At 53.2% G+C, this 12,817-nt stretch overlaps 1 protein-coding gene and 1 long non-coding RNA gene across 2 annotated transcripts in view; one reads left to right on the forward strand and one right to left on the reverse strand.

The window, feature by feature from the left end:
• The window catches only part of SERPINA9 (serpin peptidase inhibitor, clade A (alpha-1 antiproteinase, antitrypsin), member 9), a 13,850-nt gene extending 1,321 nt beyond the window's left edge, over window positions 1–12,529 (reverse strand). The window contains exons 1-4 of the mRNA XM_014535373.1: window positions 12,469–12,529; window positions 6,033–6,695; window positions 3,462–3,732; window positions 1,415–1,562 (exon numbers count right to left, since the gene is read on the reverse strand). Of these exons, the coding sequence (XP_014390859.1) occupies window positions 1,415–1,562; window positions 3,462–3,732; window positions 6,033–6,678 (1,065 nt within the window). The 5' untranslated portion in view covers window positions 6,679–6,695; window positions 12,469–12,529. The remainder of the gene's footprint in view (window positions 1–1,414; window positions 1,563–3,461; window positions 3,733–6,032; window positions 6,696–12,468) is intronic.
• Window positions 1–12,817, forward strand: part of LOC102239236 — a 20,140-nt gene that overhangs the window by 4,704 nt on the left and 2,619 nt on the right. Inside the window, exon 2 of the long non-coding RNA XR_312987.2 lies at window positions 9,998–10,045. This is a non-coding gene — a long non-coding RNA (uncharacterized LOC102239236). The remainder of the gene's footprint in view (window positions 1–9,997; window positions 10,046–12,817) is intronic.

A 12,817-nucleotide genomic window follows, 5' to 3' on the forward strand; every position in this document is an offset into this window, starting at 1 on the left:
TTTGCCGCTGATCAGTTGGCTCTTAGCATGGAGTTGACTGGTTACCAGTACAGCCCAGAAAGACCTAGGTTTGAGACCCAGTTCCGCCACTCATTGTTGCAAAAGTTATTTAGAGGTCGCGTGCTTCACTTTCCAAATCGATGAAAGGCCGGTAATAATTGCAATCATCCCACGGGGTTGTTTGACAAATTGAAGGAGATCTAGGAAGTGTGCACACCAGAGTGGTTGCCGCAGCCGTTGCGGGGACACGGCGGTCAGGTACTACTGACGATCGCACCCTACTTGCTCTTCTAGACAAGAGATCCTTACGCTGGGCTCATGCACTGCTCAGCCTCAGGGCCCTGTGACTCCCAACAGTCACAGACATTGTTTTCACATGTGCACATGGATTCATAGTGCTCATCATATTTTTTGTCCTCACTCAAGGATATGTTTATTGATTTTAGCGGGGGAGAGAGAGAGAGAGAGAGAGAGAGAGAGAGAGAGCCTGATTACCTCCCATATATCGCCTGACTGGGAATTGAACCCACAACCTAGGTATATGCCCTGTACAGGAATCAAACCCACAACCTTTTTGGTGTATGGGACAACACTCCAACCCATCGAGCCACCTGGCCTGAGCTGCCCATCATATTCTTGTGGAATCTGTACTCCTTCCCTGGGCACCAGTGACAAAGGCCCCGTTCAGTGGCCAGGGCCACTTCTGAGCATTGTACTCTGTTACGAAAACAAGTTTTAGGTCAGGGATCAGAAACCCCCGCAGACAGGCGTTAGACAGGTAACCCAGTGGGACGAGGAGACCTGTTGTAGAGTGTGGGGTCCACCGGGACCCTGGAGGGTGCCCTCCACCTAAAAGGGTGCTCACAGCTCAGCCCTAGCCAGAGGCCACTGTGTAGAGGTTTGGCCTGACTACTTGGGAATTGTGCTCAATGATTTGTTTCAAGAGAATCAGAAATCTGAATGTTTAGGTCCAATATCCTACATTGTGGAAGTCAGCTCCCTCTCTTCCTAGTTTCCTTTCTTTCTTGTTTGTACATCACAGGGCACTAATGGCCATGGGCGGCCACGTTAGGGCCCCAATGTGAGGGCCTGGGCTCCAGGGAGGTGGGGTGGAATGCCAGGGGGCACCTGCTCATCTGCAGCAGGTGTGGGCAGTGCCCGGTTCTCAGGGAACTGCCGTTGAACCCTGGGAACACTTGTCTGGCGAGGGATAACGGTGTGTGGGAGGTGTGATGGCCACGGAGCAGCAGGCCTGGCCGCCATGCCCGGCGGCCCTGTCTCTGCCACAGAGAAGTCTCTTCGCCTCCTGGGGACTCTGTTTCCGGGTCAGTGAGGTGAGCGTGCTCGATCGGTCGGTCTCTACGGGCCCTTCCCACTCAGGCTTAGAGGCGAATATTCTCATTGACCAACTCACTTTGGAAACTTTCAGGAAGCCTTTCTTTGTGATTCCAGAAAAGTCGGCGTTTTTGTCAAAGGCGTCCCGGATGCCCATCTTCGGGAGCACGCTTTCCAGGTCATAGGAGGTAGATGTGGAAAACTTAGGGATGAACACCTCTATCCACCTGGGAGGAGGGAAAGGAAGAGGTGAGGGCACAGGCCTGGGTCCCAGCTGTTTCCAGGTGACGTTTCAGGAGACTCTGCTCCCGAGAGGCCCTGCTGGTTGCTGCTGAAGGGCCAACACATGCCCGTCAGCTAACCAGGCTGTGCTGGAGGTGAGCCTCTGGGACGAGAAAGCCCAGCCCTGAGGAGGACAGAGATGGGAAAGAGGCCCCTGATGAGGGAGGGCAGAGCAGAGAAGGGGCCTCAACCAGGGACCCTCTGGCAGAGGCCACGGGCAGTGACGGCAGCGAGCCTGCCTCCCCGGGCCAGATGCCACCCACCAGCCCTTCTGGAGACAAACCCTGCTGACCTTCAAGAGCAGCCCAGTCCAATAGAACTTTCTGCAAAGTTGGAAATAGTCTCTGTCTGTGGTGTCCAGTATGGCAGCCACCAGCCACATGTGGCGATCGAGCAATTGAAATGCGACTAGTGCCAACAAGGAACTTCATTTTTAAGTTTATTTTAATTAAATTTAAATAACCACCTGTGGCTGCTGGCTGCTATGTTAGACAACACAGCCCTGGATTTGGCACTTCCCAGCCCCCTCGGTAATAGTTTCCCGGAACCAAGAGTGAACAGCCCGCATTTATTGGGCATTTGCTATGTGCCAGGCATTGCCTCAGGCACATTCATGAATTCATCTCCATTTTAGTGATGGTAAAGCTTAATTTTAGTGCTTTGCCCAGTCATGTGCTTAACAAGTCACAGAAATGTAAGCACAGAGTGTGGGTGCTACTCATTGATGGGCTCCTGGTGACATCGAGCACAGTGGACAGCTCTCACTTCCCTGCCTTGGGTCTTGCGCTGGCTTGGCCATCTTCATCTCTCTGCTCTGTCTCTTTACAGACACCCTCACCCCCACCGCCAGCCTCCACGCTGGCTCCTCTGCCTCCATCCAGCCCTGGTTGCAAGCTAAGAACAGGAGAAACCTGAGAAACCTTCTGCAGTGTCTCTTGATCCCCAACTGTACATCTTCCCTAGTGCTGTTTCCTTTGCCCAGTATGCCTTTCCCAAGCTCTATGAGCTACCCACGCCTTCATGTTCTGTTCATACTTGTGGCTCAAACGCACCACCTCCTTGAAGGCTCCCATCAGTCCAGCTGAAAGTCACCTCGCTTTCCTCAGAAGCGGCTCAGCACTCCGCCTGCTCCCACCCCTGGGCATTGATCTTTGTCTTTTCTGAACTATGTTATCCCTGATCCTTCTTTTCTCTCCTCCTAGACGATGCCCACAATGCCAGGACAATATTGCTAAGAGATCAGACGTAAGACTCCTTTTTATCTTATGGTTAACATCCCTTGAATACTACCCATAATTACAGAACTAATAATAATTTTATTATTAGCGAACATTTATTGGACACTTACTATCTCCCTGGCATTCTTCTAAGCACTTTATACATAGGAACTTGTTTTATCTTTTCAACACCCTCTGAGTTGAGTGATATTATTACCCTCATTTTGTAGGTGAGCACCAGTGCTGTGTGTGTTGGTCTTTATGGAATCCTGCCCTGGCATTAAACATCACAGTGGTGGATGGAGTCAGCTCAGCTAGCACAGAATAGCTACAGTGACAGAATAATTTCACAGAGGCGTGGAGCGTCGTGGCCTTGGGTAATTCACTCCCCCTCTTGGAGCCTTGTTTCCTGGCCTGCGAGTGGGGGTGATAACACTCCTCATCCGCCCAGTGACTGTGAGGTTCAAGTGAGAACACTGACGCCCAGCACCGAGCTCCCTGCCTGGCGGGCAGCTGGTGCTCACTTGCAGGAGTGATGATCGCACAGCTGCTGTCGCGGTCTCTCCTCATCCTGGGATGTTCACCGTCACCTGCCTCAGGCCCCAGCAAATTGACACAGGTGCCCACCTCTTCTTGAGTAAGTGGCTCCACTTCCTCAGGGTCCTGGAGGACAAGGCCTGCTCCAGCTGCCGCATCTGGCCTGGACGGGGGAGGACGAAGAGGGCCGTGCTGCCTCCTTTGTAGTCCATCTGCAGCACAGAGCAGTTCAGCTCCGGATCCACGCCAAAAGCAAATTGCTCCACCTGGTGCATCATAGGGACCTTCACCGTGGTCTTGCCCACCACAAACGGGTACATTTTACTCGTATACGTCGGGTTAAAGGGCTTCTCCCACTTGGCTGCACAAAGAGAGAAGGAAAGTCTTGAGTCACAGTGAGGTGAAGAGCCAAGGATCTCTGAAAACTCACTTCCAGCATAAAGACAACGAGCAACTCCCAACAATGATTAAAATTGCCTGTTCTAGAACTCTGGACGTTAACCAAATGCTTTCAGCAAACAGAACCATCCATTGAAGAAAAACATACAAATTTTGGTCAGAATGGTCAGCTTTGGGTATTTAACTCGCCCTAGTTCCACTGCCCACACCCTTGACAAACAACAGCCTGCCTTTGCGGTGAAGTCCAGCCACCTGACAGCCACGGAGGGAAAGAAACGGGTCGGAACCTTTTCAGAGACTCACTCTCAAAGAACTCTCATCATGTGAGCTGTCGTACACTTCCCTGGAAGGCATCACTCGCAAAGCTGTCTGTATGTGATCTGATTGGGAGCTCAACCAATGCAAAAAGCCCTGTCGTTTCCTTGGGGAAAATTAGTCAAAGATGGTTACAGGCACTGATAAATTGAGCAGCTTTCTGAGGCTTTAGATAACAATTGATTAATCAAAAAGCTTAATAGGACAGATGGTGGAGGTGATATTTGCAAAAATGACAGAGTAAGGACCTCTGCATAGTCACCCTTTCATAAAGGCAACAAGAAGAACTGGCAGAAATAGAACCAGCATTTTCAGAACACTGGGAATGTAGCAAAGGCTCCTAGTAACCTGGAGAGAGTCTGTTCAAGAAAAATGGCTGAATTTCGAAGAGAACAGTAAACTTTGTGGCATTTTAACTAGTATTAGTCTCCTCCTTCTCTCTCTAGCTCAGCAGTAGCTTTGAAAAATAGCAGACTGTATTCCCAGCACCAGAGGGAGAGGAACAGATATGGAGACATCTCAAAGCCTCATTCCCAAAGACTGATAATTATTTGACTGTCTGATAGTTTCCTGGACAGTCCCACTGCCAGGCTGCTCTGGCTCCTTCCCCTTGCCCGCCCGGCATGACCCAGGGTGACGCCCGCAGCTAGTTCCACCGGGGGCCCATGCCCACACCCCGATGCTGGGCCAGTTCCACCACCTCCCTGGAGCCACTGACAAGTTGATTGGCGTTCATTCTGCTAAAAGCACGTCTCCCCCAGGGCCAGGGAATATTTGCCAGGAACAATAAAAGGCAAGTGTTTTAGCTGCTTGGTTGCCTGGCGCAGGATAACAGCTGGGACAAACAACAGACTAATCCAAAAATCTAAAAGAAAAAGCTGAGGAAAGAGATATCATGGAGACTGAAGAGCTCAGTGTACCCTGGGCATTTAGATGCTGTGCACATGGGTAACGCTATGTGGATGTTTGAAAAAACTACATGAAGGCTGTAAGCTCTTCCCTCCAGTGGACCTTGAAGGTCGGCACAAACAGAAACTGAACGGGGACTCAGAGTTGTAAGCTGCCTTGATGAGTGTGGATGGCATGCCCCACCGTACACACAAAGGCCCTCTGCTTATGTGTGCCAGGCCTTTAAGAAACCTCTGCCCAGTCATTTAAATAACCAAGAGGAGACGTCAGTGGCCACACGTGACCAAGAACAGACTTTAAAAATTAGTTCAGAAAAGCACCAAACAAACAGCTACTGCCACAGGCAATGAGAACAAACCCTTGGCAGGGGGCGCGAATCAGAATCTCAGAGCTGCCACATTACATTATTTTAAAAATCCAGCCTTTACAACAAAACATATTTGGCATAAATAGAAACTAAGTACGGACCATACACAGGAATAAAAGCAATGTACTAATACCAGAAACGAAAGAAGGAACACCACCACAGATCCTATGAACGTGAAAAAGAAAAAGGAATACTATCAACAACTCTCTTCCCACCAAGTTGATAACCTAGATGAAATGTCCCATTCCTTGAAAGACACAATTTGCCAAAACTCACATAAGAAGTAGTAGACAATGTGACTAGGTCTACATCTATTAAAGAAGTTGACAATAATAACTTTTTAAAACAAAAAAAGTTACAGGCAGGGGCAAGAGATACGGCCCTTTCTCCCAAGGTCATTTCTAGAAAAAATATTTTCCCATGGGCTGCCCACCGAGCCTGATGTTAGCCCCTCAGGACACATAATCAGGCTACACAAGGACAGACCTGAATGAGCCCATTGCACTTGATAAACTGAGATGGCCAAGGTCATGCACCCAGCTAGTTCCAAAGCTAGTTCCAGCGTGGCCTCCCCTGCTCCACCCGCTGTCCAGGGTCTGTCTAGCTTGCTTACTTGCCTGGGCTTGGGGAGGAACAACGTTAAAATCAAAATCAACCTCTCAGAGTCTCACCGTCAAAGAAGATGTAGTTCACCAGGACCATGGCCGTCTGAGGTTCAAGGTCCTGAATTAAGTCTACAACCTTCCCTTTGGTCTCCTTCTCCACGTAGCTGTTGATCCTCTTCCGGGCGGTGGGGCTGTTGGAGAAATCCGTGGGGGAGACCTCCGACCCGTACAGCCGCTTGGCGTTGTCCAGGAAGCTCGTCTGCAGCTGCAGCTCCCTTTTGATGAAGAGGACGCTCCCCATCCTCAGGTCCAGCTCCTCGCTGGGGACGCCGAGCGCGTGGACCAGGTGCTGGAAGCCTTGCTGCACGGCGGACTCGGGCATGCGCGTGAGGTTGAAGCCCAGGCTCTGGAGGAGCTGGCTCTTGGTGGCCGAGCGGGCCCCGAGGGAGAGCATGGCCAGGGAAGCAGAGACGCTCACGGGGGAGAAGAAGATGTTCCCACTCGGGGTTTTCAACACCAGCCTCCGGTACAGGCGGAAGGCGAAGTCGGTGTTGCTGGCGGCCACCTGGGAGGCAGGGGTGCTCCTCGCGGAGGGTGGGCGGGGGGCTCCTTTGCTGGGAGCTCCTTTGCTGGGGGGACTGGGTGGGGACACACAATACATCGGAGCCCAGAGGCTAATAACTAGGAAAACTTGATAAAAGGAAGATGCCATTTTGGAACGAAGTAAGCCTGCAAGAGAGGGAAGAACATTGAGGGGAGGTAAGCCGAGCGTCTGGCTCCTGAATCAGGCCATGCAACCCTCCACACCAGGAGCAATTGAATGGGGACAAGCAGGACAGTTAGCAGCTCCCAGAGAGGCTGGAGAAGAGGGGGTGGTGTGTGTGTGTGTGTGGGGGGCAGACTGCAGAATCAGCTGTGCAGCCTGTGGCTGGATTCCTGTCTCTGGGGCCCGCCGGAAGGTTGATGCGGAGCCTGCCTCAACCCCAATGGCATTTTCAAGGACTGTGCGGGCAGCTGCGTGTGCCATTATTGCTCTGCTCACCTGGAATGGCCGGAGGTGAGCAGAGCGCAGTATTGGAGCTCACTGGGTGCCGGTGCATGAACCTGAGCTGGCAGAGCCTGGGCCCGTGTCTGCACAGGGAGGAGGGAGGACCACGGTGCGAAGCCCTGTTGATGAGCTGGGGTCTTGGGAAGCCATACGGGAATGTGGGCCTGCAGGACCCCTGTGATGGGCTGGGGTCTGCTGTGCCGACGTGGATAGTAATGACTGATCACAGCACTTGACCATGAGTGAGTGGACCAGGTGCCGACCCAGAGTCAGAGCCTAAGCAAGACCACGCATTTCCTCACAACCTCACAGCGCGCTGTGTCTGAGGAACAGCCTGTGCAGTCGCCTGTGCCCTGCATCGCCTCCTCCGCCCCACATCCCCAGCTGCGGAGGAGGGTGGCTCTGAGGAAAAGTGAGACAGTCTGTGTGATGCCCACAGTGGGCATGGGAGGTGGGAAGGGACAGGCCTGCCCTGGGTGTTCATAACTGTGAGCAGGGACGAGGTTGAAGGAAGAGATGGCCAGCGGTGCCCTGGGGCAGAGAAGTCCCCCGGGCCTGGGGTGGGGAATCACAGAGCACCTGTCCCCTCTGGGGAGGCATGGTGGGAGTGGGGGATCCCAGGGCACCTGCTAACACCGGCTCTGCCTCCCAGAGCGTCCCCCTTGCCATCAGCAGACGTGGCCTTGCTGGAGGACATCTGGCTCCGTGCCCAGTCCTGCTGCGTGGGACGCCTGGGCTGGGGGTGCGGGGGCTGCCTGGACCAGTCGCCCTTCTGGGCTCAGCTGGTGAATGGCCTGGTCCTGTCCTCCTGTCGTGGCCTGGCCTCCATGTGATCTCAGGCAAGTGGCTGATGCTCTCTGGGCCTCAGGGTGGTGGCCTTAAGGGGCTTCCTTCCTAGGCAGCGGGGGTTCCACAGCCATGGGCTCAGAGGCAGGTCCTTACACTCCCGAGGTCATGCTCAGCCCAGACTCCAGGCAGCTCTCAACCTGCTTCCATACTCGGCCTCTCCCACCGAGCTCTGGCCTCCCAGGGCCAGCCCTTCTGTCTCCCGGAATCCTCTCTCCCAGGGCTTGCCTGTGGCCTGAGGCTCTGCAATCAGGGTGACAGGGACACTTTGTCCTCCCTGTGCCCACCCCATCTGCACCCCTCCCTGCGGCTGCCACTCCTCGGGTCCACCTGCCATTGTCTCTCACCCGCTCAGTTCCTCACTGGTCCAGTCACCCATCCGCCCTGCAGACGGGTGAGCTTTCCAGATGCAAACCTCATGCGTCACTCTCCCACTCGGATTCCTCCGTGGCTCCCACTGGCCTTGGGAGGGGCGCCCAGGCACCCGGCACATCAGTCCCTCTCCCTGGGCCCCGAGTAGTCCCGCCTCACCCTCAGGCAGAGCAGATCCCGTTTCCTGGGAAGGCGGCATTTCGAGGTCCACCCACCCCTGCTTTCATGGGCCTTCCTGTCCAGCTTGGGTATCAAAAGGCTTCACTTCATCCCAAACCCCTCCACACCCGGGGCCTTGGTGGCTGTGACAATGGCAAGGCCCTCGGCAGGCAGTCTGGTCCACTGCGGTCGCCAAGCTCCAGTCTCCGTCTGCTGCTGCCATGGCCCCCGTGCCCACTGCCCACTGCCTGTGGGCGGATCGCAGCCCTTTCCATGTCCTGAGCATGGGCTCCCTTATGTGGGTGTGCACACCGACACCCGCCCCCCCCCCCCCCCCCCCCCCCCCCCCCCCCCCCCCCCCCCCCCCCCCCCCCCCCCCCCCCCCCCCCCCCCCCCCCCCCCCCCCCCCCCCCCCCCCCCCCCCCCCCCCCCCCCCCCCCCCCCCCCCCCCCCCCCCCCCCCCCCCCCCCCCCCCCCCCCCCCCCCCCCCCCCCCCCCCCCCCCCCCCCCCCCCCCCCCCCCCCCCCCCCCCCCCCCCCCCCCCCCCCCCCCCCCCCCCCCCCCCCCCCCCCCCCCCCCCCCCCCCCCCCCCCCCCCCCCCCTCCTACCCCCTCCCCTCCTACCACCAACCTTCCTCCTGGAACCAGAAGCAGCCCTCATCACCGCCTCAGGGCCCTTACACCTCTCTTGTCCGCATTTATTTATTTGTTTGTTTGTTTTATAGTTTAAAGTATCACAGATGTCTCCTTTTTCCCCCATCGACCCCTCTCCGGCCACTCCCACCCCCAGGACAAGCCCCCACCACCTCAGTGTTTAATACTCCCCCAACCAGCTCCCTGCAATGGATTTTAAAGTCTTGCCCATCAAGACAACCGCCAATGACACAGCAAAGAGCTCATTCCCTTCTCGCTACTGCCCCATCTTTTTTCTATTTTTGAGATTTATTTTTAATTTATTTTTTTAGAGAGAGAGGAAGGGAGAGGGAAAGAGAGAGAGAAACATCAATGTGAGAGTGAAACAGTGATCGCCTATCTCCTGCACACCCCCTACCGGGGATCGAGCCTGCAACCCAGGCATCTGCCATGCCTGGGAATCGAAGCAGCAACCTTTTGGTGCCTGGGACAGCACCCAGCCAACTGAGCCACACCGGCCAGGGAAACTCCTGCCCTATCTTCATCCCCCCGTCACAGCCCAAATCTCCATGAGCTGCGTGGTCACGGCTGCCATGGCCTCGCAACAAAAGTTACCACTGACACCTCTTTCAGTATCTCCTTCCATGGCACCACCACTCACCACTCATCCGCACCCCTCCACCCCTCCTTCTTCCCATGTCAACACACGCCTCTCCCAGTGCCCCAGCAGCCTCTCCTCTCCTTCCCTAGCGTGGGCAGCGGGATCTCTCACTGACCTGCGGGGTCTGGCCTCCGTTGGCCCCTCTAACTTCATCACCCAACTCAAAGGCCCTTGCTCGGGGCTGGGTTGCTACGCCCAGCCATTCTGCCCGTGTTTATGATCCTCACGTGATATTTGCACTTCCTCCTCATGGAGTGTTCTTCCTTCCCCCTCCTCAAATGTTCCCCCTAATTGATTTTTATTTATTGTTTAGGTCCTACCTCGTGTGAATTCCTCAAGGAGGCTCTCTTCGACCACCCAGGTAAGGAAAATTCCTTCTATTAAATGCTTTTTAGTACCATGCGCCTCAGTGAAACTCCACTGTCATAATCTCCCATTCATTTGTGTGACTGGAAATTTAATCAAGGTGGTTGCCTCTCTTGGTCTCCCTGTACATCGCTGTATGGCCAAGGCCCAGGGCTCAGGGCGTGTTTGATGAGTGAATGAATGAGTACGGGAATGTAAGTGAGTAATTTACCTCTGAGGGTTGATCTGACTGGAAATGAGCAAGAGAGACTCTTTCAAGGCCTCTTAGTGCTAATGAAGGTGATAGGTATGTAACATATGAAATTCGAGTTGACTTACACTTCTGGCCAAGACAGTAACTGCCTTTGGACGTTTAAATCATTAGAAAATTTTCTAAAACACTCGAGACACTGAAGAAAACAAGAAGAAACAATCAGACATTGGGCAGCACGGGCGGAGAAGGGAGACGCGCGGGGGACCCTGTGAATGCCCAGTTGCTGCCCAGGGCGCTTTCTCACCAGGGAAGGAGCTGAAGCGCATGGCAGGCTCCCTGGGCCTAGGAGACGGAGCGCGTTGTCTGAGGAAGCCCCGAAAGCCCAGCTGAGCCGCGGAGGTGCATGAGCTTAAGACCAAACCGGAGCTGAGCTCTGCGCGCATAAACCCTCTGAGGCTAGCCCCCAAAATAAAAAAGGAATCCCCGAAGCCCCAAACCAAGACAAGGAATTACTGGATGTATGCGGAACAACCCCCAGAGTTCACATAACATGGGGAGATACTTAGATTATGGTCAGCGGGGGTGAGGAGACCTCATTGAATACCTGGGGCATTCAGGACAGAGCCTACTTGCTGCCTCTTGACATTAGGGCTGAACTGACTGGTTTAAAACTACTCTGGCCCGGCCGGCGTGGCTCAGTGGTTGAGTGGTTGGAGGTCACAGTTGAATGTGCAGTCTGGGCACAAGCTTGTGTTGTGGGCTTGATCCCCAGTAGCGGGTGTGTAGGAGGCAGCGGATCAGTGATGCTCATCATTGATGTTTCTATCTCTCCCTTCTCCCTTCCTCTCTGAAATCAATAAAAACATATTTAATTTAAAAAAGCTACTCTAGTCCAGCTGGCGTGGCTCAGTGGTTGAACGCCGACCTATGAACCAGGAGGTCACGGTTCGATTCCCAGTCAGGACACATGCCCGGGTTGCAGGGGCGTGCAGGAGGCAGCCAATCCATGATTCTCTCTCCTCGTGGATATTTCTCTCTCTCTCTCTCTCTCCTCTCTCCCTTCCTCTCTGAAATCAATAAAAATATATTTTAAAAAAATAAATTAAAAAGTTACTCTAGATCAGTGATGGCGAACCTTTTGAGCTCGGCGTGTCAGGATTTTGAAAAACCCTAACTTAATTCTGGTGCCGTGTCACATATAAAAATTTTTTGATATTTGCAACCATAGTAAAACAAAGATTTATATTTTTGATATTTATTTTATGTATTTAAATGCCATTTAACAAAGAAAAATCAACGAAAAAAATGAGTTCGCGTGTCACCTCTGACACGCGTGTCATAGGTTCGCCATCACTGCTCTAGATACACTGACAAGGCTTGAAAACATGCAAGTACCTGATAATTAGTTGACTGTCAAAACAGGTGTCAACACACTATAAAGAAAGGTAAAAAATCCAGACCAAAAGGGAATGTCACAATGACCAGCATCCAATACAAAATTGCTAGATGTTTTAATAAATATAAAAATGTGATCCCAGACCAGATGGAAAAATCAGTCAATAGAAATAGACCCAGCTATAGCTGGGATTATGAAACTAACAGGCAAGAACTGTAAAACATCTACTTAAAATATGCTTAAGTAAAGAACACTGTAATATCATGTGAGAAAAGTCAAAACTATGAAAAAGCATCAAATCAAACTTTCAGAGATGGAAAATTCAATATCCAAAATGAAAACTCACTGGCTAGGTTTAAGAGAAAAGGTATAGAAAAAAAGATCAGTGAGCTTGAAGACATAGCCATAGGAACTATCTATGGAGAGAGTGAACTGGGGGGAAAAAAATAATAGCAGACCCCCAGCAGCCTGCGGGACAAAAGCAGGAAGTCTACCGTGGGCAGTTGGCGTTCTAGGCTAAAAGGGGCCAAGGAGACCAGAGAAACTTTTGAAGAAATAACGGCCAGAAGCATGTGTAACTCACTCTGTGTAAACTAATCTAATAAAGAAGACCAAACACAATAAAAGGGAATGAATGTGGCCCTGCCCACCCCCCCTTGTTGGATCTCACATGATTCCATCTCTAGATGGCCCTCCCCACTCACCCACCTGACAGGCCTTTCCATCCTGCAGCTCCTTCTGCATCGCCCATTCCAGAGACTTCCCGAGTCCCACAGAAAGCCCGCCCCTCCCCGGAGCAGACCACACCTGAGCGCCCACTGCAGTTTACCTTCCTGTGTGTCTGTCCCTGGTCAGATCGCCTGGACCTTGTGTGACTTCCTCTAGAGCAGGGACTGTAATCAGCGAGTGACGGGACGAGGGAGCAGAATGCCGGGAGGGTGTGGGAGGACGCTGGAACCCTGAGGGCCAGGCTCTGTTGAGTCACCCACCCCCAGTACTTGAAGCAGTTGGCAGTCTGAATGAGTTTAGGGTTTCCCAAGCTTGGTTAATTGTCCAGAGAAACTGGTCTCATTAAAGTGCAGATTCCCAGGCCCCACCAAGAGCTACTGAGTCACTTTCCAGGGAAAGACCAAAAGACTTGGGAGTGAGGGGATCTGGGTCTTCCTGCTCCCCCCCAA

The sequence above is a fragment of the Myotis brandtii genome, unplaced genomic scaffold (genome assembly GCF_000412655.1).
Source record: "Myotis brandtii unplaced genomic scaffold, ASM41265v1 scaffold1013, whole genome shotgun sequence".
Classification (NCBI taxonomy): Eukaryota; Metazoa; Chordata; class Mammalia; order Chiroptera; family Vespertilionidae; genus Myotis; species Myotis brandtii.